General features: G+C 45.2%; 2 protein-coding genes across 2 annotated transcripts in view; one reads left to right on the forward strand and one right to left on the reverse strand.

Moving 5' to 3' along the window:
- Nucleotides 1-331: 331 nt before the first annotated feature.
- Nucleotides 332-5,283, reverse strand: LOC128783412 (skin secretory protein xP2-like). The gene is made up of 4 exons (XM_053934051.1): nucleotides 5,266-5,283; nucleotides 3,957-5,189; nucleotides 1,455-1,502; nucleotides 332-1,368 (listed from the first exon to the last, which is right to left on the reverse strand). Exons 1-3 carry the CDS (start codon nucleotides 5,281-5,283, stop codon nucleotides 1,494-1,496), a joined length of 1,260 nt encoding a protein of 419 aa, XP_053790026.1. The 3' UTR covers nucleotides 332-1,368; nucleotides 1,455-1,493.
- A 5,115-nt stretch (nucleotides 5,284-10,398) lies between these two features.
- The window catches only part of ARHGAP6 (Rho GTPase activating protein 6), a 311,117-nt gene continuing 297,717 nt past the window's right edge, over nucleotides 10,399-23,798 (forward strand). Inside the window, exon 1 of the mRNA XM_053934533.1 lies at nucleotides 10,399-11,045. Within this exon, the coding sequence (XP_053790508.1) occupies nucleotides 10,539-11,045 (507 nt within the window). The 5' untranslated portion in view covers nucleotides 10,399-10,538. The remainder of the gene's footprint in view (nucleotides 11,046-23,798) is intronic.

A 23,798-nucleotide genomic window follows, 5' to 3' on the forward strand; every position in this document is an offset into this window, starting at 1 on the left:
CTAGATCAGTTTCAGTTTGGAGACCATTAAGATACTGGTATTTTAGTACAGAAGCTATTTCATTTTTCAAGGCCTGATATGTACTACCACTGTCTCAAAAACTGGCAGACAAGCTGTAACAACTACAGCTACATTATTAAGTCTTTATGCAAAATATTGGAAGAAAATTCCAAAGGCTGATTTATTTTCACTGGTTAGTTAAAATTCAGTTGTGCTTTAATAACTGAAAACGAGAAATTGTGTAAAAAGTCAGGTGATGAAAAAAAGTGAATACAAAAGCGAAATGGCAATACAAGAACAAGGGAGGAAAAAACCCGGTAAGATTAAGAAAAGAATTTAAATATAAAAATTTATTTAGGTGAAGTCACAAACAGTTTGATATCAATTTACAAACACTTTATGTTATGCATATTATTGGAAATACTGAGAGAGGGAGAGGAGATAATGGCAGCTTTTTCCTGAAACAACTAAAGGCAAACCCTTACCATCACGTGCATTACTGGATCATAGTATTACCTTAACTATACCCCTTAGTATGCAAGGAAAAAGGAGAAGAAAACAAAATACTGAGATGCAGAATGAAAACTGTTAATCAGTGAAAAAGATTTTCATGAACACCAGACTACAAAGGTCTAGTCTGATGGTCAGGATTTTAAGTATTCTACTAGGATGAAAACAAAATTATAACTTAGGTCAATCATTATAATTGATGAAGAATTTTGTAATGCACAATTGGGCTATCTGGCAATGACAGCAATGGTTAATGCAGAACAATGGAGAGAGGATACTGAGCCTCACAGAATAATTCTGTTGACAACCTGAGTTATTATCCCGAGTGCATGATCCCGAGTCAAATACACATTTATGTTGCAGATACTCTCAATGAAATGGCAAAAGTAACAGCTGTAACAAGACAAGTTATGATTTATTTTTTTTTAAACAAATATAATACATAGGGTTTTGAAGTGTCCGGTTGTGATCTGCAAAGATCCAGGATTGCACACAAGTTTGGTCAAATGAGAAGGTTTAATCTGCGCATTAAATTGGCTTTTACCTTCAAAGTAGTATTTTAGGGCAGGATTCTCCTCCGGGAGAGTGTTCCTGACCTCATTCAACCAGTGTTCAATTTATTCACCTTCCTGAATCTTTGCCCTCTTTGGATAGTCTGTGACAAGTGCTGCGCTGCAGGAATTCCTGTTTTCCAGCAAACTGGCTTGCTCTGCAGGTTTGTAGTCCATTGTTACAATTGCTGATTGGGTAAAATGAATTTCCTACGTCTTCTCTAGCACAGCTTGCAACGCAACAGAAGCAGAGGTAAAAGAATGCACTAGAATACCAGAGCTCCACTTAAACACCAACGGAGTCAGGCTGTTGGCACCAATAAGAAATTCTGTATTTAACAAATCTGCAAATATTTATGATCCAAAGTTATTCAGTTTTATAAATAAACTCACCCACTTAGTCTGACTCCCATCCCAACTGGTCTTCTGTTTTCATGGAGTCTGGGGAAAAAAAGAGAGTTGTCTGAAGTTATACACACAGACATAAATTTGCAGGAATGAATCTCAGCTATCCTACACATGTGCCAATTATCGCACTCCAACTAAAACTAGGATTTCTCACGTTCTTTCCATGTAATGTAAAGTTACAGCTCTTCACCAGTGCCTTAGAAAGGACGGCTGTCTTCAGACACAACATTTTGTATACTTTGACTTAATTTTTACTGTTTAACCATCTGAGGAAATGCAGAATTAAGAGATATAGGCACTAAAATAAATGATGCTGAAATTCAAGAAGTCTTGGACTAAAAGGGGGAATGAAATCCAGTCAGGCTGCCTAACACTATCCCTCAAAACTACAAAAAGAAAATAATTTCAAACCAACAGCCTGGTAAAAAAGGTTTTTGTAAAACACCTCCTCTTCCTCGTGACAGCATGAATGTGGAAAAGCTTAGATTCTGTCCAAAGTCTTCAGCCCAGAAAAGGCTATTCTCTCCCATTTTAACTCTCCAGTTCTTTTGCCCAAGTGACATACCACATCTTATTTTGCTGAAGTAGTTTTATACAACATAAAGAGAGCTTGCAAGGAGCTGGGGAGATATGGGGAAACACACAAGTCACATCTAAGAAAATATTTTCTTGCTGCGACCTTGCCAATGATAAACTCATGCTTTATCCTAGGCCTCATCTACATTTGACAGCTGCCTAAACCATCATTTCATTTAAGGACATTTTTGAACAGTTATAAGAGACTATATCCTACCAATTAAAAACCGCTCTAATAACAGAAAGTTGGCTGAAACCACAACAATTAATTGCACAAGTTTTACTTTTTCATTGTGCTGCTAAAGTACTACTCATTTTACAAACATCAGACTCTTGATATTTTGCAAGAGTTAAAATAAACATGTTTATTTTTTCTTTACACACTTTCTGGGGGAAAAACACATCAATGCTACTGATAAAAATCAACTAGGAAATTTCCATGGAATCAAACAGGATTGAGACCCCTGGTGCCTCAGCAGACAACCAAGCAAAGCTCAGCACTGACAGACCAGCTGCTGTGGAAGAAGCTACAGGAGTGGTTAACATGACAAGCTGAAGGTCCAGTCTCAGATGAGATGAAAGCTATAAGCCATTGCCCATCTGGTGCTCACATAAGATCTGTAGGAAAACAAGGACTGAGCTGTTCACCTTGAGAATAGAGAAATGTAAACAGACAGATCAGAAAAAGTTGCAGAACACAGAGCATCGACCACAGAAGGCGCAAGGCCAACAGGCCTGGGTTTATCTATCTTACTGCATGGTGTTTGCTCCCTTTCTTTGTCACAGGTTGGCCTAGAGAAGTTACTTTTGATAGGTACCAAAGGCAAGACTTGGTGTGATACACCAAGCACTTTCAGATGCTTTGAAAAGGGACCAGGCTAACATGAGTCAAAGATCTTAGTCCCTCTGTGCTGGCAATCCCAAGCAAGCACAGCATCTGATAAAGCAACAAAAATTCTTCTGGAAGGCAAAAGTTCTTTCTATAGTTGTAAAAAAAAGTGGTTTCAAATAAACATAGCCAATATAACAGAATCTGTCACCATTCAGCTGGCATGAAACTCAACATGCAGCATTTTCTGTGCTGGGGATTTGGCAGACTGCAGTCACCAGTTTAAGAGAAGCAGCACAACTGCTAATATTGACAGGCAGCCCGCAGTAGCTGTGGAGCTCAGCATCATACCTCAGGCAGGAGAAAGGGTAAACCTGCTGGCATCCACCACAGGTTATACCAGCTCATACAGTGATGCCTGTACTGAATGCAAACCAAGTACACAAAATCCTCCCTACTTCTCCTAATCGCACATCTTTTCCCAAAAAACAGGCTCTAACTTGTGGATTAAATCTAGTGAGCCCCAAAACAGGTTTCATCTTCAAATCAGGGTGAATTTGCACACTGTGGCCATTCTTATTGAAGTTTATCTTTATTCATATCAATTTTTTGCCATCCCATGCTGCCTGCAACTGCCCACATGCTCCCATAGTAACAGGAGAGTCTGTACTCTTTGCCTTACATACAGAAAACTGTATTGCTAAGAAAGTTGATTTTTTAAAGACAACTCAGAGGAAAAGAACAAAACCACATAAAATCTTTCTTTTAATGTCTTCAGGAAAATGCAAAAACACACCAGAAGAAGGAATTAGTGGGGTTCCTATTTTCTGGTGGCTGGAGCAATAAATGCTCAAACATTTGCTCAGAGCATCCATCCACGTGCACACCTCTCACAGTGGCCAGCTGGACACCCAGAATACCGTGTCCCTATGGTCAACACGAGCAAAGGGTCAGTGCCATGAGACGAGAGCTGCCGACCAACACAAGGACACCCCAACTGCCCCTTTCTCCTCTTCCCATCCGAGGGAGCACCATGCCCAGCCAGCGGAGCAGAGAAACACGCGGCCGTCGGCCCATCACACCTGGCTTTCCTCCTCCTGCTTGGGGCTCTGGCCCGGCGGTGGCGGCTGGGCCGGCGAGGCCTGTCTCTCGCTCTCAGCACGCGGGCGCCTGGGGACAAGCGACTTGAGGGGCGCCATCCACTTCATCCACAGGTCCAAGTCGACGTCGCCCCAGGGCAGCGAGGGGTTCTTGGCCGCCCGCCGCCGGAAGTCCTCATCGTAGTTCATCCAGGAGGTGCCCCCGTAGGTGGCGTGCAGCTTGCGGATGGTGTCCAGGTACTTGAACATGGCTCCGCAGCGCGCCGGGTGCTTCTCGCACAGCACGCTGGCGTACACCAGGAAGGCCGAGACCCACTGGTCCAGCGTGTCCCCCGGGCGCGGGCCGTGCTCGGGGGCCAGCTCTGTGTGGAGCAAGGAAAACAGGTCAATGAACTCCCCCCGCCAGATCCGCTCCTTGGTGGCCTTGGCCAGCTTGTAGCCAAGCGGCCGCCGCAGCCCCACGTAGGGGGTGGCCGCTGCCTCGGCCTCGCCCTGCCCCGCCGCTGCCGCCGCCGGAGCCGGAGCCGGGGCTGGGACCGGGGCCGGGGCCGGGGCCCCGGCCGCGCCACTCGCCGCTGCCGCCTCGGCGCAGGGGCTGGCAGCAGCCGCCGCCGCCGCTGCCCCCAGCGCGGCCTGGCGCTCCAGCCAGCGCGGGTTCACGTAGACGGTCCGCAGGCGCGGCGCGGCCCCGGCAGCCGCCGCCGCCCGCGCCGAGCCCTCGGCGCCGGGCTGAAGGCGCAGCACGGCCAGGGCGGCGGGCGCGCCGGCGGGCAGATCGCTGCCGTCCCGCCGCGGGGCCGGCTGGGCCGCCGCCGGCACCTGCAGCAGCGACGGCGCCGCCCAGGGCGGGGAGCCGCCCCTAGGCCCGGCCGCCGCCGCCAGCGCCTCTAGGCCCGGGAGGCCGAGTCGCGAGCCGGGCGCTACCGCGCCGAGCACCCATCGGGTCTCGGCGATCCCGGAGCGGTCCCGGGGGCTCCGCGACCTCCCCTCCTCGCGGCGGCCGGCGAGCGCCGTCCCCAGCGTTAGAGGGGCCGCGGCTCCGGCCCGGCGGCGGCGGCGGCTCCGCCGCCTCCCACGTGGCATCGGCACGGCGGCTCCGGGCGGCGCGCGCGGCGGGGGCGGGGCCAGAGCCCGAATCCCCGCCCCCGGCCGGCCCCGGCCCCGCCCCCTGCGGTTCAGCGATCCCGGGACGTTCCGTGGGTTTTCCGTGTGCCGCTGAAATGCCGGGGTGGAAGCACGGAGAGCCGAATACTCTCTCTCGCTCTCTCTCTCCAAAAATAACCCCCGATACCGGTGTATATAGATTCATGCTCTATACATATATGTATATCTAAACATACATGTATATCTATACATATATGTATACCTAAACGTACCTATGTATATACGTATATACACACACATTTATAAATATGTACATCACATTTAGTTATATATGTGATATATCTATTGACTTGCTCGCTGTATACATAACTTCTGTAAGGATATGTAGTAGGTGCCCCGATGTCATTATTATTGCTTCAGTATAGCGAATGTTTTGAGGAGTAATGGCATTACATTACTTCTCCCTTCCAGTATAAATAAGCCTCTTTTTCTCTTTACAGAAAATGGCTTTTTTAAAAAATTCTTTTTTTTTGGGTTCTGTCACACAAATTCAGCTTTCCTAGCTAAGTACTGAGTAGGTCACCAGTGGGGTGAAGGTTGAACCCCACTAGATAAAAGCTGGGTGCTGGCTCCTTATGTGGACTTATGCACCTCACTTCACAGCTGCTTCCACAAACACTTCTGTAGCACTCTTTCTTCTGGAGGAGCCGCCTTGAATGCTGTGCTGAAATGTTCAGAGATCAATTCCACTGCAATAAAGACAAAAGTTCTGTTAAAAAAAAAACAAACAAAAACAGTTCTTTCATTTTCAGAGGACGACTGCAAGAGATACATTTTAGATAAAAGTCTTTTTGTCCAAAAAAAATCAAATCCCAGGAATGTCAAAGTTAGGAATTTTTCTGTAAGAAAAAAAGTAAGGTAAAAGAGTGGCTTTGGGTTTGTTTTTTTTTTTTTTAATGCGTAATACATTCTAAAGAAATAATTAGAGTAACAAAAGTTACTATTTTCCAAATCACCCGTATTTTCAGGGATTTTTCAGAAGTCTGAACAAAACAGGCTTTATTTAATTCTTGAGATGAATACACTCTCATTTTGATAAAAAAAATATTTTTTTAAAATTCAACCAAAACAGGTGACTCCTTCCAATTTCAGTTTAATGGGGCATTAATAAAACCAGACATTGTTAAAATAAAAATAAGACCATAATTTCTCTAAAACTTACGCATGTAACACATTTGTTATTAAGTCAGGTTATAGGCAAATGCCTGTAGACACAAAGGCAAATACCTATATGCCTTCAGACACAAAGTCTCTGAAAATTTTCTGAAGGTTAAGGTTTTCTTGACTTTGCTTCAAAATTCATATTTGTTTAGAACCAGAAGGTGATTCAAGTTGGAGGGATCCTCAAGAATTCTATACTCCAACCTCCTAATCACAGAAGGGCAGAAACTAAGACATGATTGCTTAGTGCTTTCTTCAGTTAGATCTTGAAAACCATCAGTGATAGGGATTCCTCAACCTGTTCCAGTACTGATGATTACCCTTGGTAATCACATTACCCTTCCAGTCACATTTTTCTCCTTTATGTGCCCAGAAATGGCTTCCAAGTGAACTTGCTTTTGTGATTTTCCTGAAGTGAAGCCACCAGCCTGTAGTAGCTTGGGTAGTCCTTGCTCTTTTTGAAGACAGGTGCAACATTTAGCCTTTTCCAAGCCATTAGGTACTTCTCCAAATTTTGATGGCCTTTCAAATATAAAAAGTGGCCTTCCAGTGACATCGTCCAGCTCTTTGAGCACCCTCAGATTCATCCCCGCTGGTTCCTGAGACTTGATTGGGCTGTGTTTTTGTACTGTGCTTGTACCATGCCCACTAAGAGCTCAAGCCTATTTCAGGATGATGATGTCAGGTCTCACAATAATGCAGTTCATAGTGATAATGAACAGAAACTTCAAAAATAATCAGTAAGTTGCTGTTTCCCCTGAAAGATGCAAACAGCAGCTAAGACCAGTAGCTAAGTTGTCTACATGGAGCATCTCTACACATATGATGCATTTACTCTTTGAATTGCAGCTCTGATCCTCCAGGTCTCTGTCTCATGAAAACTATAATTTTTCATGGAGCCTTTCATGAAGAAAACCATCTGGGCAATAAGTCTGGTGGAAATAAGAATGCTTTGCCTCCACTTCATTTAGAGTTGCTACTTGTGACGTATGCACCTAACTATGCACTTATCTGATTGTTTTGGTCTCCTTTCACAGGCAACGTGTAAGGATCTGAATTGGAAACTTGGGGGTTTGCCTGCTGGCAACCGGCTGTGCCCTAGAGTATCAGCCCTTCAAAGCGGGCAGTGCACCTCACAGAGAGTGGTGGGAACTGCGGCGGCGGTTTTTCCTCTCCCCGGCTGCACGCGGCTCTTGGGAGCCCGGCTGTGGCGTAGCTTCCACGTGCTGCCGGGGTTTGCTGCCGCGGGTTCCCGGACACGGCTCCGTGTCTCGGGCGCGTGGGCTGGCCAGCCGCTGTTGCCGTGCGCTAGGGACCCGGCAAAGAGGAAGGAATTTGTCCATTTACTCCGTGCTTGGCAGGAACGGTTTATTGGTCACGTGGCGCGGTTCGATGGAGAGACGCGACCGCTCCCGGCACTCGCATGGGAGCAAATGGCATCTGACTGCCGGCGGGATAGGGCTTTATAGAGGGGCGGGGCGAGAGGATCCACGGCCTGCCGGCCAATAGGGGCGGCTGCCGTGGCGGTGACGTCAGCAACAGCGACCAACCAGAGAACCCCGCAGGGGCGGGCACCGAGCCAGAGCGGGCTGAGCGGGATCGTGTGGCTCGGGGCGGCCAGCACGGGGTTTCCCGGGGCCGGACGGCAGGGTGGTTACAGGAGCGGCACAGGGGGAAGATCCGGCAGCAGGCAGCATGGGGCCAGAAACCACGGGGGGGAACAACGCGGGGGAAACGCGGGATTACAGCACTTGAGTTATTTTAACATAAATTAAAAACCCTAATCTAAACCCAAACTCCGGGATGCAACAGGGAACTGTTCCTGGTGAATTTTTGAGGCAAATGTGATTGTCATCTCTACTCCTCATGTGATGAGTTCCTTACAGCTCTGAATTTCCCTCTCTGCCTTTTTCCTCATGTCTTCCTGTCACTTTATGTTCCTATGATGTTTGTAAAGGACAAAAAGAGCAAATACTTGGAGCCACACGTATGTATATTTGTATTGCAGATGTGTCTCTCAACTAAATTGCTAGAATAGGCTCAGAACTGCAAAAACAAATGCAGTTTGTTTTATGCTTCAGACCTTCTTTTTAGTCTCAAGCATGAGACCTCATTGAAGGCATTAATGAGGAGGCAAAATGAAATGAAGCTTTAAACAGAAACAGCTGCAACCTTAGCTGTGGAGGAACTTGGAATTAGGCAATAGGACAGTTTATGAAAATAAGAGGGGAAAGCTACTTTGCAGACAAAAAAAAAAAAAAAATCTCATTTGGAAATATTACCTAAAAGCAGAACACCTCCCTTGGAAAATGGATGTACTTGTGTGCTGTTGCTATTTATGAACCTTAAACAAAACCACAGAGGAGAAAACTGTCTACTCTATTGATGAAACCAGAAAATGCTGCCATAGAGCATTTACCTGCATTGGCTCCAGGAGCCCAGAAAGAACAACACAACCCTGCACTACAGATTGAGGAGAAAAACCCACTTTTTTTTTTTTCCTCCAAAATAGCCAGTCTTTTTCTAGGCAAATTTTCTAAGAGCTGCCTGCAACAGTTTTGGGGACACTGGAGGGTTTGTGGAGCTGGTGGGTTTTCAAGTCAAAAGAAGGATGCATAGGCCCCATGGAATCAGGAGTCTAACTATGAGTTCATCTGAGCCTGGTGAGGTTCGCCACTTGCACAGGAGTTATCCTTGGGCGTCTTCCACTTACTCCATAAATAAAAGCATAGGTCAGGAAGAAAAACAGGATTTGGTGTTGTGTGTTTTGCTTTCCAACTCGAAAAATGTAGTGGCTGTAGCATTCGCTGACACAATAGCAACAGAACCGAACCCATCCATGAAGCTAAAGGTTACTTAATACAGTTAAAACACTAAGTAAATGATGGTGTTGGAGATCCAGAAAGAACCCGACAGGCATGGCTGCTGAACTCCCCCAGGGAGGGGAGGAGGACTCTTTAATATTCCCAGCTAGGAGAAGAGGCAGGAGTCGGATTCTGCAGCTGAGGGGCTGCTTCCTTCACTCCAGGTGAGGAAGGAGCTGGCTGCCTTCATGGGGCTGCATGGCGTTGGTCCCTCTCTGTGCATTCTGTTTCTGCATTTCTTTACAATTTTGCTTCCCCCAAGTTTGTTCTGTCTCTCTGGTAAATGTTTCCTTGCCTATGCTAGGAGTGGTAACAGAGAAAGTCTCAATGGAAGATAAACATGTTCAGTTACTTGTCCTGAGGAGGCTTAGCTTCACTGGTCCCACTCCTTTCCTTTTCTGTGGCCGTGAGGTACTCAGCAGACGAGTTATAGGTCTCGGTGACCCATGCTGCCTGTGGGGCTCATGTCCATGTGCCCTCAAAGTAGGTATTTCAGAGGATGGTAAGAGAGACGTGGGCCAGAACACAGTTTCAAGTCGAGCTCCGTTGAAGACCCTGTCCCGTGTGCTGCACAACGTGAGTGTCCTGTTTATTGCTGGAAGTTTTTTCTGGAGACATCATCTCTGCCCGACACAGCTGCGGCGGACGGCGGTTCCATAAGCAGCAGCCGGGGCCGGAGTGGGACACGGTGCAGGGCTCGGAAGGGTCAGACCGAGGCTTGGCTGCACCTCGGGAACGATCGTTCCGGAGAACAGCTGTCCGCCACTCCTCGATCCCTCCCCAAAACGCAACTGCACCGTCCCAGAGCGGCAGCGCTCGGGACCCGCAGTGCCGGTGCCCGCGCAGCCCGGCGGGGCTGCCTCCCCCGCGCCCCCGACGTGGGCGTCCCGCGGCGACAGCGAGGTGCAGGCGACACCGGGAACGGCTCTTCCCGCCCCGTGCGGGGAGGCGGACGGGCCCTGCCACCGCTGGACCCGACCGGGTGTGTTTGTGCGGGGCGGCCCGCGACTCCCCTGCGCATCGCGGCCGAGGGGGGAGTGACTCTGGCAGCCTGCGGCGAGCCCAGATAAAAGCTCCGCTGCTGCCGTTTTCCCTCCCCTTTTCTCTCGTAACTTTTTTTTTTTTTTTTTTCCCTCCCTCTCCCTCCCAGCAAAGTGACCGCGCCGGCGGCAGCCCCGGAGCAGCCCCAGCGCCGGACGCCGCCATGAGCCCCGCGGTGCCGCCGTCGGGCCGCGCTGCCGGGGGCTGAGCCCGGCCGTGGGGGACGCCCCGAGGGCCGCTCCGCGCCGCCCTGGCGGGGGCTGGAGGCAGAGGCAGCGAGAGCCCAGGCAGGACCCCCGGCCGCCCCGCCGTGCCCGGGGCAGCGCCCGCCGCGATGTCGGCGCAGAGCCTGCTGAGCAGCGTCTTCTCCTGCTCCTCCCCGGCCGCCGCCGCCGCCCCCGCCGCCGCCAAGAGCCTCTCCAAGCGGAGGCTCCGCCAGACGCGCAGCCTCGACCCCGCCATCATCGGCGGCGGCCGGGAGGACGGCGAGGGCGCGGGGCGGGCGCCGCGGGCGCGGGCCGCCGGCAGCCCCCCGGGGGAGCGCCGCGGTCCTCGGGGCGCCCCGCCGCCCCACGGCGCCTCCTTCTCCACCCCCTGCACCCCACTGGAGCGGTCGCCGCCGGGCAGTGCTCTCTTTGACGACGAGAGCCTCCGCGGGAAGCGGAGTCCCGGCTGCGAGCTGCCTTTCCTGGCGCGCACCCCCTCGGCCCTGGCGCTGAGCGGCACCGCCAGCCCCGCCAACAGCATCTTCTCCTCGCCACGGCGCTGGCTGCAGCAAAGGAAGGGGCAACTCTCGCCGCCCGAACCTCGCCCCGCCGCTTACGTCGTGTGGAAATCCGAGGTAGGCACGCCCGCCCCCGGGGGATGGGCACCCGCCGCCGCCGCCCTCGCCCCCGTCCCCGTCTTTCGCCGCCGCCCGCCCGCCCCGGCGGGGCTGCCCCGCGGGGCTCCAGCAGCGCCCACCCAGTGGTGGGTGCGCGGCTCGGCGAGACCCCGCGCGTGTGCGCCCCGGCCGGCGGCGCCGTCGAGGCCGCCTTGGGTGTTGGTGCCGGGAGCCGGCATCTGCGGCGCTGCAGGGTCGGATATTTGAGGTTCCCTCGACGGCTTCCATGTGTAGCTGTCCCAGGCCTGTAAAACCTTCCCCTCCCAGTTTCACGCCTCTTAAACTGAAGCATGTGATGCCTTCTAACAAGATAGACAAATTATTTTTAATAACCCCGTGAGCTGTGATTTATTTGAAAATGCACGTGTCAGAACCACATGAAGAGCAATTGTATTCCAAGACAAATCCAACTTTGCAATGCAAATATTTATTAATTTAACTTGGATGTCATCGATGTTGGGCTGCAGATACCATACCATGTGGATGAATGTTTTCAAAAAATGTGGCATTGTTTCCTGGTAGCAATTGCTCATTGAGTTGGTTATGCTGAGCCCTTTGTAGCATAAGAAGAAGGAATTTTTTTGTTTTGAGAAATTCTCCATCCTGTTCATGGTGATGAGGTTTCCCACTTAACTGTTTAGTAGTGCCTTCTGGAGAACTGGGATCAGAAAGCAGCATTTCCATTTCCATTTCAGATGAACTTATTATAAATAGTTGGTAATAATTAGATGCATCAATAAAACAGCCCCATTATTGTAGTGGGCTGTGGAAGTCCTTGTAAAATGGTTACCTTACACAGCAATATTAGATCAAAGCCAAACTGGGCATCATGATAGCACAAGATTACAAAATGTAGTTTTCATGGGCAAAGGCTGCATCTTACCCTGGGCTCCCGTATCTCCCCGTTTGCTTGGAGTATAAAAGTTGTTAATGTCTGCCGGTTGGGATGGAGTGTCAACATGTGAGTTGCAACTTCAGGCATGATGCTGGCTAATGTTGAAAGAGGTGGTGAAGTATCTTAGCAGTTTAAAAAAAAGGATTATTATGAAGTTTGTAATCAGAAGTTACTCTAAGCAATATTTCATCTTGATACTTGAATTTTAAGATGGTTAGAAATTCATGGTGTCAAAGAACTTTGTGGGATTTGTAGCATCAGTGAACAGTGAGAAAATAAGTGATCACACTAATTAAGGATAAAAACCTCCAGTAGACAGTGAGATAATAGGTGATCACCCTAATTAAGGATAAGTTTGCTGCTTATCCATTTATGATGTTATAAGGTCTATCAACAAGTATAACATAGGATTTCCTGTGCAGAGTTTCCTGACTGAATCCAAGACTCACAGCATGGCTTCTGATACGTAAATCTAAGCAGGTCTTCCTTTTTCCATTGAATCTATGGTGGTAGACACTTAGGGCAATTTTTTCAGGTCTGGTGTGTGTCAAAACACACAGCACAGCACATCTTGAGACTGCATATTGCAAAGTACTGGGTTCTTTCTTAATTTGGTGTGTGTCTAGCATTTTTAAATAGTCAACCCTTTTTTTTCTGGGAGGGATGTCATTGTCCCAACAGTCATGGTGGTGAGGCTGTGATGTCAGGAGCAGGGTGTGCTGGCCTCCTGCAGTGGGTCAGTGTTGTCATTGTGAATTGGTAGCATTTTATGTCAGTTATCATTTAACCTAATACTCGCTAGTTTCAGAGTTGCTATTTTCAAGACATTATACAAATATGAGCTTAGTTGTTCAGCAAAGACATGTACAAGTTATATTAATATATATTTTAGAAAAAACTGCTCATACATAATTTTTATCTTACTCCCCCTATTATTTTAGGGATGCATCCTAATGGTCATTCAGTCTGGTCTCATTACAAAATAGCATTATTAATAAAGAATTTAGTTGTTTGCTTCCTATTTAGTGTTTATTTGAAAATGTTCATCTTTTGTAAATGAAGGATTTTCTTGTCTCTACAGCTTCATCCTGGCTGTGGCAAAGCAAGTGTGCTTGACGAGTTGGAAAAACCCACACTGGTTTCACATGGGTGAAAAGGAAGTAACTGTTCATAATATTATAACTCTAAAAGGTCCCATTATTCAAGTTATTGTATTCTCAGTAGGAAATCTGTAGTTACATTTCTATTCAACTTAGGAAATAAAATACATCACAATAATGATTTTACTCGGCTGTAAAAGACAACTGAACAGATGACTGCCTAATGAAAATGAACATTGAAAGTTTTGGTTGTAGTACTTAAAAATTCCCATCCTGTGAGTTGGGAATAAAATAAATGTTCATTGCAAAATCAGTTTTTTTCAGTATAATTCAGTATAATTTCCCTTTTCAGGAAATATTGCTGTAGATCCACTGTGGAAGCAACAGGGTTATGCACTAGGAGATATATGTGGGAATTATTTTCTTCCCCACTACCTTAATCTTTAAAGGAGAAAAGAGAAGTAAAAATGCCATGGAAGCTTCCTTCAGAACCCCTTCAAAATTATAACTTCTGGGCCGGACCTCCTGCACCTGTCCCAGGCTGGATCAGTGTGGTGGCACCCACAGGGACATGTTGAAGGTGGGGTTTGCAGCCTGCACTGGATGAATCCTGCCCTGGGACATCTGGTACCTTGGGGCTGCAGGGGTAGGAGCGCCTGGCCCAGCTCTAGTCAGGTTTTAAAGCAGGCATGTTTAAAGCATCAGCCCCTCTGATCTGGGATTTCTGTATATGAGGCCACAGTGTCCGTATTAGCTTTGCAATGATGCCAGAAGCATAAAATAGATTGCTTATTTTACCTTTTTCTTCATTGTAATCCTTTGACTTCTGCATTTTATACGACAAACCTGTCTACTGAACTAGGGAGAGAAAGGTTGCTGCTAAGTTCATGCAACCATTCATAAATAATTTTTAATGGAATACCTGAAAGCACAGGGGATTTCCAATTTCAGCAGCAGGTCACACCTAAATGTGTTTGCCCTGTATTCTTAGGTCCACAGATTTTTGAATGTGAAGCATCATCTGACAGATGCCTCTCTCACTGTCCAGTGACTTGGCAGCTCTTTTTTTACACAATGTTTTCTTCACAAGAGCATTTTTACAACTATAAAGATTATTTTGGGGCAAAACTTTACTTCTCTGACAAGCATTCTTTCACCTTTCTATTTTCTGCTTATGTATATAAGCTGCTTAAATAAAAAGAAACTGTTTCTGGGTCTGTGGAAATCAGCAACAACATTTCCAGTGGTTTCAGCAAGACAAAGCCAAGGGGGATTTTTAATAAGGGAAAAAAAGTATTCATCCTTAATTCCCATCTGATATCAGCTGTCCTTTTAGGCTGTTTTCCTTAAAGAAAATTCACTTTCACTTGCAAAATTAAGCCTATTATGCTTTCATTAAGTGTTTAATATGCTCAAGTGAGTCTCTAAGTAAGCTAAATATCATGGACAAGATGGCAAAATACCTAGAAATACCGTAATGCCTTAATTCTGTCAAAATTCGTCATTTATGCTAACATACCTGAGTAGACCTGTAGAGTTAAGGATGCAAGTGTTTTCACTGACTGACTGACTGACTGAAATACATTTGCTGCGACCAGAATAGCTTCAGATTAATAGATCTGAAGTGAAGTCTCAAGTTGTATTAATCCTTCTGCTTTTTTTTTTTTTCTGTCTTAAAGATGGTAATGGAAAGCCACAGCAAGTGGATAAAAAATATGGCGAATCATGGGAACGTAGCCGAGTAATCTGTTTGTTGTGAAAAAACAAATCTACGCACTTAAACTTATATGGCCTGATTATTTTACTGTCATAATCTGTGTGTTACTAACTAGTTAAACATTGCCATCTCCAACTAATATGTTTTTTGAGGGGGAGAGCTGATTTTAAAGTAATGGTAGCATAACATCTGCAGCCTTCCCACCTGCGTGCCTGGCCCCTGGGAGACAGGGGGCAGCATCCTTAGTTTGCAATTTGCTTCTCAATGAAATCGGGTTGCTGCGGGTGGACGGGTCAGCCCTTCCACACCTCCTCCTCCTTCTCTTCCTCCTCCTCCTCTTCCTGACTTACCCTGTGGTCCACTTGCTCGGCCAGCTTTCTGTTGAGCAGTACAGGAGGAGTTTTCCATGGCATGGGAGGGAAGGTTGCTCTGGTTCGTCCCCAGGTTTTGGGGGGAAGCCAGGATTTGTCCAAGTGTCTCCTGCACTGCTGGCTGGCCCAGCTGTGATGAGCTGCAATGATGGAGAATCTAATCTGCACGACCAGAATAACATTAGTTTAACTGAATTATTTTATAGCATGGCTATCAGTAGTGAACGTTCACAGCACAGGTTTCAGCTGACAGGTGCCTTGGGAGGTCAGCTTTGGTAAATTCATTGGCTTGATACTTTAAGAGTTTAAATTCATTCGGAAGGCAGTGTAGATTCTGTCTTTCTTTGTAGCAAGTGGAGGTCCTCTGTCCTCTCTTCTTTCCTCTTCTTTCAAGAGGAAACGGCCTCAAGCTGTGTCAGTGGAGGTTCAGGTGGACATCAGTTATGAGCACAGTGTCTATTACCCTTAAGCACCTTGATACCCAGCCCAGAGATTTTGCTGTATGGATAGAAGACATGTTGGAACATATTCCCTTGCAGAGCTCTGACCAGCTGTCCTGGAAGCAAAATGGGGGTCTAGCATTTAAATCTATAACTTGCATTTTTTCTTTTGAGGAGGCTTTTTAATGAGATGTGTGAGAACTGTACTTTGGAAGATTTTATTTTTTTTTTAAACTAAAAACTGCATGTGCTGGTATTTACCAGTGAACTGCTCTGCTCTGGAGAGAATATTTATATAAAGCACTGTTCTGCTTTATTTTCTTCCCTAAGACATTCCAAACCACTGGACATACAGATTAATCTCAGCCTGAGTCTGTTCCATTCAATGTTGTAAGTGTTCTATAATTACAAAATTTGGTGGGCAGGAATGTTGTGGGTCTCTCATGACAGAAATGCAATTAAAAGTAACTAAGTATACTTAGTATTTCCGATTTTGGCTAGTGGACTCTTCCCATTCTCAACTAAATTACGTCTGAAGACATTGGATGAGAATATGGGGGTTGATGGGTAGGACAGACAGAATTTTTCAAGTGTGCATTGCTTAAGTAATGGGAAAGAAACTTGTGAAAATAATAGAAATGAGACTGAAAAGTAATTCTTAGTAATCTCTAAAATATTAACAACCCAGACTGCTGTCTTGAATTCGTGGTGGAGTTGAAGCACATTTAGTTTTGCAGACTCTATTGCATGAAAAGAACTACAGCTGTGACAGCTTGCAGGTGAAGAACATTTCAGACGTCTCTTCTGCAGTGTTCTAGCTGTGTAAGTATTAAGGCTGTACAGGTATTAAGCCTGTTTGAGGGATTTGTTTTTTCCTTCCAGATGTAAATATCATAATTGAAGCCAGCTGGGAGTTCTGAGTGAGTAGGGCTGAACAGTCATGATGGCACAGTAGTAACTTCAGTGTATTAGTGTCAGAGTTGTAGAATTGAAATCTTAATGTAAAAAAGGTACTAAAAATCAAAATTATAATGGCAATGCTGTCTTAGTCTCCTTAAACATGATATAATGCTGGTCATATTTGATTCTCTGGCTATGTGGCACAGTATTTGAGAGCATGAGCACCACTGGAATTAAGCTAACATTTTAAAATGTAACTTCTGTGCATCCTGGGTTGCACTGGTTGCTAACTGAACTAAGTGTCTGGATTGTGGGCAAAGAGGCCAAATATTCAATGCAACTTGTAGAAACTGGAAGGAGAGCAATAAAGAGGGTCGGAGCAAGGTTCAGACTTCATTTAATTTTGCAACTCATTGGCCAATTTTGGAAGGTACTGAGGTTTCAGACTTCAACAGAGTACTCAAATGTGTGCCTTCCTTTTGGCTGGTGACTGCTCATCAAACCAAAGTATCAGGAAGGAAACAAAGCCTTTAGTTACCATTCAGTCCTAGGAATTTACTTTCTTCACCTCACTTTAAAACTTCTGTATCAATTATTGTGTACAAATTTTTAAGCTGTGCTTGTTCAAAATAATTTCTATTTTTTTTTTTATTTTTTTCCTATCCTGTAACAATAATATATGTCAATGGAAATGTATGTGGAGGCTTTCTGGTTGAATTTTAGTTTTTCCTAGATATGTACAGACTGGCTATTTCAAGTTACATGTTTTTTCCACTCCAGTTGTCAGCTAGGAATTATTAAATCCCTGGGAGAGTAGAGAGTGTTTTTGAAGGATTTGATGAGCTTCCAGTGCCTGATGCTCGCCACATTGTTGTACTGGAATCAGATGTTGGGTACCACATGTTTATGTTTTTGGACCTAAGTAGGTTAGGTACTGTGTCTCTGGCTCATAAAACCAAGCATCAGTTTCACACCCTAAAGCTGTCATCCCTGGGTCATCATCCTCACTGTGCTGGCTATGGGAACAGCATCCCCACTTATGAAACCAGGACTGTCTTTTCTGGACCTCCTACTTCATCTCATCTGTGTCCTCTCAAAGACCTTCTGACTTACACTACTTACCTGTGAGGACTGAGTGTGTAAGGTCAGAAAGAGATTTTTGATCCCTGCACTTAGTGAAGAGGCACATGAGCAGTCAGTCTAATGCACAAACTCTCCTCATGGCTGCTGGGAACTCGCTTTTCTCTTTCTCTCCTGTTAGGTTCCGAGTTCCTGTTCCACACACTTGGACCTTTTTAAATTGGGCTTATCTTTTATCCATTTCTAATATACCTTGTTATGCATATCTTCCTTTATCCTCCCTGCCAAAAATGAAAAAGTAAGATACTGTGTCTTGTTGCTTTCATGACCTGAAATTCATACTGAAAAAAAAAAAAAAAGCTGCTTTACTGTAGCTGTTACCTACTATTTGGATTGGTCAAGTCAAATGTTAATAAGTACTTTCCTCATAATTGGACAAACTGGTTTTCAGCAAAGTACGAAGTATGTTACAGGCCTTTCTAACAAATGAAAGATTTAGTTTTAGTTTTTTAGTGCAATTAAGATTTCTTTTGCGTTGCCTTGGAATTAGCCTGGACTTGATTTTCAGTGATGGAACTATACCTCCGCTGAGCACATGTACTGATTTTGCAAGAGGAAGACTAATGCAAAATTTCCATTTCTATTTTCAGATTTGATTTACTTTATCCTTTTGTTTTCTGCCTGCCACTGTTGTAATATGGCAAGATAGTTTCTGAGCGCTAACTTTTTCATTTTTTCTCCAAAGGGTAATTTCAGTTGAGTAGCACCCTACTGAGACTAATGTGGTGAGAAACCAGTTGGCTGTGCTGTGTTCAGTTTTCATTTGCCTCTCTCTGTAAAAATTTAAAAATACTCCTCCTACAGGAAATGTTTTCAGTTCTGTTATGTCTTTTGCTTCCCATAGGAGGTATTCCTTTTAATTTATTGAATAAACCCATAAAAATTTTGGCACAATAGGGTCTTTGGGCAAGCTGTTTAAGAGATCTCACCATCTTCCATTTTTAGAAGATGTGCAATTGTTTCTTTATACAGTGCTATGAGACTCTGGGGCCAGCTAACAATTATGTGAAATGGGAGAAGCTAAAGAATGTGAATTGACACATCTGCTATCACTTCTCAAATATTGTTATTTTGATTGTTCATATTTCATATTTATCCTTCTTAAACCATAATCAATCCCTTTTCTCTTTCCCTGTCTTCAGTCTTAAAAGGATTCTGGGTAATATTTTGCTCTCAATCTCATCACCACAGTTCCTTTTGTATATGTAGGAAGGTTAAATCCTTGTAATGTCCTGGTTGGAAATCAGCTCTATTTAACTGTTAATTTAATTTGATGACAGTGCATACTACTATTTGAAAGGGGTGGTGGGGAAAGAGAGATTGGGATAAATTGGGATAAATTACATTTTCATACTCCAAAATAAGACCCTATCTACTCTATCATAAATTAGAAAAATATGGTTGAGTTTTCTTGTGGCTGTTTCATAACATTCCTACTGACAAAATATGGCATGCCTCTTGCTCATTGCTTCACTACTGTTTCTCAAGCACGTGTTTGTGTCTGCATCCAGTGACAGCTTTTGTTCCAGCACACCACAGGGACATGTCTTGTAGGTCTTTAGAAGGGGGCAGTGGACTCAGAAATGCTACACAGAGTGGGCTCTGCCAGGGAGTGGGTACCAAACCATAGCAAGCCAGGAGAATGAGGCAGCCAAGTTACTTAAATAGACACAATTAGAAGTTTTACCTAATTCAGAGATAAAGTGCCTTAATTCTGTATTCACTAAGCAAATACAATGTAATTAGCAGCCAAAATTACATCTTTTAAGTCTCTGGCACACTGTCCAAAATGCTTCTCAGTGCTTTTTTCTGCTTGAGGTATGAGCACATATGATTTCCTCACCCTGCCGAGCCTCAGATGGAACCTTTCTGTTTCATAAACCTCACATATGATTTCCTCACCCTGCCGAGCCTCAGATGGAACCTTTCTGTTTCATAAACCTCTGCGGAACAGAGGCAGAGTGAATGTAACAGATACACATACTTTTCTTTCTTGGACTAAATTGTGTAACAGAGCCTCCTGCCTGTTTTTTAGCCCAAATGCAGATAAATTACACCACTTCACATGGACCAGAGGAAAACAAGTTAACCTAACTCATTTAGTGAGCTGTGGAAGGTGTGTAATGTGGAGAGCAGGATACCTGCATACTGGGCTGCATGAGCAGAAAGGTAACAGGTAGGTCAAGGGAAGGGACTTCATCTTGTGAGGCCACATCTGGACTCTTTGTACAAGGGAGATGTTTGCTGGAGCAAATGGAGTGGAGGGCCATCAGGACAGTTAAGGGATGAGAGTGCTTAATGCACAAGAAAAAGATGAGGTTTGTTTCAGCCTGGAGAAGAATAAGAGGGAAGGAAAATCCACTTTTACTACCTGCATGGGGACTAAGGAGAAGGTGCAGCTGGATATTGTGAGAGTTGCACAATGACAATCGCAAGTTGCAGCAAGAGGAATTTTGAGTAGATCTAAGTAAAAAAGGATTCACAGCAGGAGTGATTAACTATTGAAATGGGTTCCCCAGAGAGGCTGTGGAATCTCTGTTCTTGGACATTTTCAGCCTTTGACAGGTCAAGACCCAAAGGATTCAATCAAACTTTGAAGATGAGACCCAGCTTTGAGTAGAAGATTGGACCAGATGACCCACAGAAGTTCTTTCTGACCTAATATTTTCTGTGATTCTGTGACTCTGAGTATCATTTCTTTCCACATTAGAATGAAAACTGCTGTTCTTCCTTATGCTACAACATACCTTTGAAGGGACAAAAGTTACTGAGTTGCAGAAGCTCACCAGCACCAGCACTGGAAGCAGGTTTGTACGAAGAGTAATTTATTTTATTTAATCATTCTCCAAAGCTGTTGATGTGTTTCTACTCTGTGAGACATATCCTACTCTTACTCTACTCCTATAAATGCAAAGAAAGCCAGGATAGCTCTTCAAAGGTGTCAGTAAAATTCAAAACAAACCTCAACCAAATCCTTCTGAAATTCAAGTGTTTTGCAGAGGCAGCTAGACAGTGCCCTAGCAGAACTTCAGCAGGGATTTGGCAGGGAATTTTCAGTAACTACTTGCCAGGTTGGTTTCCTGCCACCTCATTTAACCAAGCCAGCCTGCTTCTTCCAGCACCAGGGAGCCCAGGGCTAAGAAGGGCTTACACCTTTAGGACAGCATGTTGTTAGGACAGACTTGTTCTGTCATTGAGCTTTGTCAGTTTTTGTGGGTTGTTTACATTTAAAAATACTGAACATTTGGCAGAACACTCTTAACTTTTCCTACCATTTCATGGTAGTTCAGTGTGCTCATGACAGGCCATATGATGTGCTGCCTAAAACACTTCAGTTCAATGCCTGTAATAAAATGATGGTACAGAAGCGTTGCTGTCAATCTAGCTTTTCTAGCTTTCATTTTTGTCATCTTGCATTATAAAAGTAATCTGTGAGAGCAATGGAAGAAGGAAAAAAATTGAAGAGGTATGCAAGAAGGAAAGGAAATCTCCTGCGAGCTTTGAGCTGGGAATTGCATCAGATACACAGAAAAATAGGTGTGGGACTTTCAGGATTTGCCTATATTGTCTTACACAGCAAGAGTTTAACCTGATACTGACCTTGCGATTTATGAGCTTAAGGGTATAGTTATGTAACTGGGATCAGTCAAAGCTAAACTGAACTGGAATAGGCAGATGGGGCCACATGGCCTGGAAAAAGCTGGTACCAAATTGGCTTGCTGAAATAAATGCTTCCATTCTGCTATTTAAAAGGAGCACAGGTCATAGTTTGCTGCTGTTTACAATGCAGCAGTGGGCTTTTTTGAGCTTCTGAAGCATGTTGATCAATATCAGACCTGTGTGTCTTTTCCTTGCTCTTGAGAAATTATTTTGGCAAGTTTTCATTTAGCTGGCAGAGGTTTTGTCAAGCAGGTGCAACCTCCAGTATCGAGTATGAAAATGGGCTAGCAGAAGGATCTTGCCCACAGTAAAACAAAGCTTTGATAGCTTGGACTCATAAGTGTTTTCAAGTAAGCACTTTTTCCCTTCATGGACCAGAACATAAGAAGAGGAAAAGGTGATTCCACCTGTGTGGTTCCAATAGAAGAGGATAAGGAAGGGCAGAAGACAACACAGTGTGGTGAATGAGTATCTAAGTGAATATCAGCAAGGCTGGAAAGCATGATTGCCACTGAAGTGCCACCACCGCTGGGCAGAGGAGAGATTTGACTTCTCCTTGGGTATCCCTGCCCTGTCTTGCTCACGGTGTGATGTCCTGGTTTACTGCTGGGAGTTCTGAGCCCAAGGTGGTCAGGTCATGGCGTGGCTCAGCACGTTGTGGCTCTGCTTGCCACGCCACCTGGCCCTCAGCGTGGTTCAGTCAGATGAAAGGCTGGTGTTGGACCCAGCGGTGCATGGTCTGTCCTGGCTGCCACAGTACTTGGTGCTCCCTGAGTAGTTCTCACCATCATCTCTGCAATGAGATTTTCTGAAGCTTTTGACTCACTTTTGAAGATGAACCTTGAGTTCCTAGATTTTTTGGATAGGTTTTGAAATCTTATTCTAGATCTCCTGTATTGTTACTTTTTGTTATTGTAATTTGAGCCTTCTTTCTTTCTTCTTCCTTCCCAGAGAAGGACTGTAATGCTGAGGTCTTCCACACAACTGAATAGCAGTAAAGGGGTCTTAAGCCTTGTTCGTATGTTTCCTTGTGCAGTTTTTCATTTTAGTAGCACTTTCAGCTGTTGCTGTTCCAAATGTTCATGCTTCATTTGTGCTTGTTTTGTGATGATAGATGTGTGCTTTAGCACAACTTGCTAAATTATATTTGCCTCTACTATTGTTGGTTGTTTTCTGTTTGTGACAACGTACCTGCTTTTTTTTTTTAGAAACACATCTGGAGGCTGTATCAGTGCGTTGTTGAAGTCCAAATGTGTGCACTTTAGCTCTTTAAACTGGTAGCATCCACCTGATCAGATGGTAAATGGAAATTCTCATTGCTGCTGAATGTGGGGTCTGGCATAAGTGCCAAAATTAAAAAGAGAATATCTGCTGTTCTTTGGTAACTTATGTTGTGTGATAGCTGGCCTGGAGGGGACTCTAAGGGAGGGAGTGCTGCACTGCTATATTTGTCAGAGCTTCCTCTCTGGAAGTCCTTTTTAAGCAAAGCTCTCAGGTGTTTGAAGGCTTGGTTGTTTGGGAATCTGTCTGGCAAACTGTCTGGAAACTAGATATCATTTTGCTTCCTACCACGGAAATCCTTCCCTTATCCTGACAGGCTGCCGAAGGCTACAGCCCTGCAGAGACAGGGTGCTACTGCAAGAGGAGTGGGTGGAGATAACAGGGCACGATCCTTAGTGCCCGTGCTCCACAAACACACACTTTTCTGCCAAAGCTGCTGAATCCCGATGATGGGTTGGGGAACAGAGAGAACTTTCATCACCTGGCAGGTTGAAGAGCTTTTGAGCCCTGAGAATAGAATCACTGGGAGCAGCAATGAGCTTATCTTCATGGCCATACTGCAGTTGTGGTAGCCATGGTCTCAGGTGGCAGGAACCTTTCCTAGTGGTTTGAGCTCTTGGAGACCCTTCTTTTGGACCAAATCCAGCTACTTGGACTTGGCATTCAGCATGAGATTTAACTACAGAACTTTTTTTAGCTGAAGATAGCAGGCTTAAGATGAATTAACTTGAATTATGGTTGAAAAGAATGAGATTACTGCAGTGAATTATTTATTTCTGGTTTCCTTACAGTTTTTTGGAATACACTCCCTTAGTTGAGATGAAGGCATTTAATAACCATATTGCTCTGCAAGAGGGTGACTGGCCTCTTGTGCTGGATCTGACTCAGACAGATGGAGGTGGAGTGGAAGCCAATGGGAAAGGAAAAATATGGTTGTCAACATCTGGGCCAAATCAAAGCAAAGCTGAAAGGGAGCAATTTGTTAGGATGTTCCCAAGGAGAATGTGAGGATTTCTGTAGAAGGTACATAGCAGGGGGAGCTGCAGAGAGGCTTGCTTCCTGACCCCTCTTGAAAGAAAATCCAAGGCTAGAGGAGGCTGAAAACAGAAAAGCAAAGGGGAGTTTGCATGGCATATTCCATAGAGCCAGTGATAAAGGGCCAGAAGAGCAAAGGAAAGGATTTGCTTCCAAGTTTGAATGCTGGGGG

This window comes from Vidua chalybeata, chromosome 2, assembly GCF_026979565.1.
Source record: "Vidua chalybeata isolate OUT-0048 chromosome 2, bVidCha1 merged haplotype, whole genome shotgun sequence".
Classification (NCBI taxonomy): domain Eukaryota; kingdom Metazoa; phylum Chordata; class Aves; order Passeriformes; family Viduidae; genus Vidua; species Vidua chalybeata.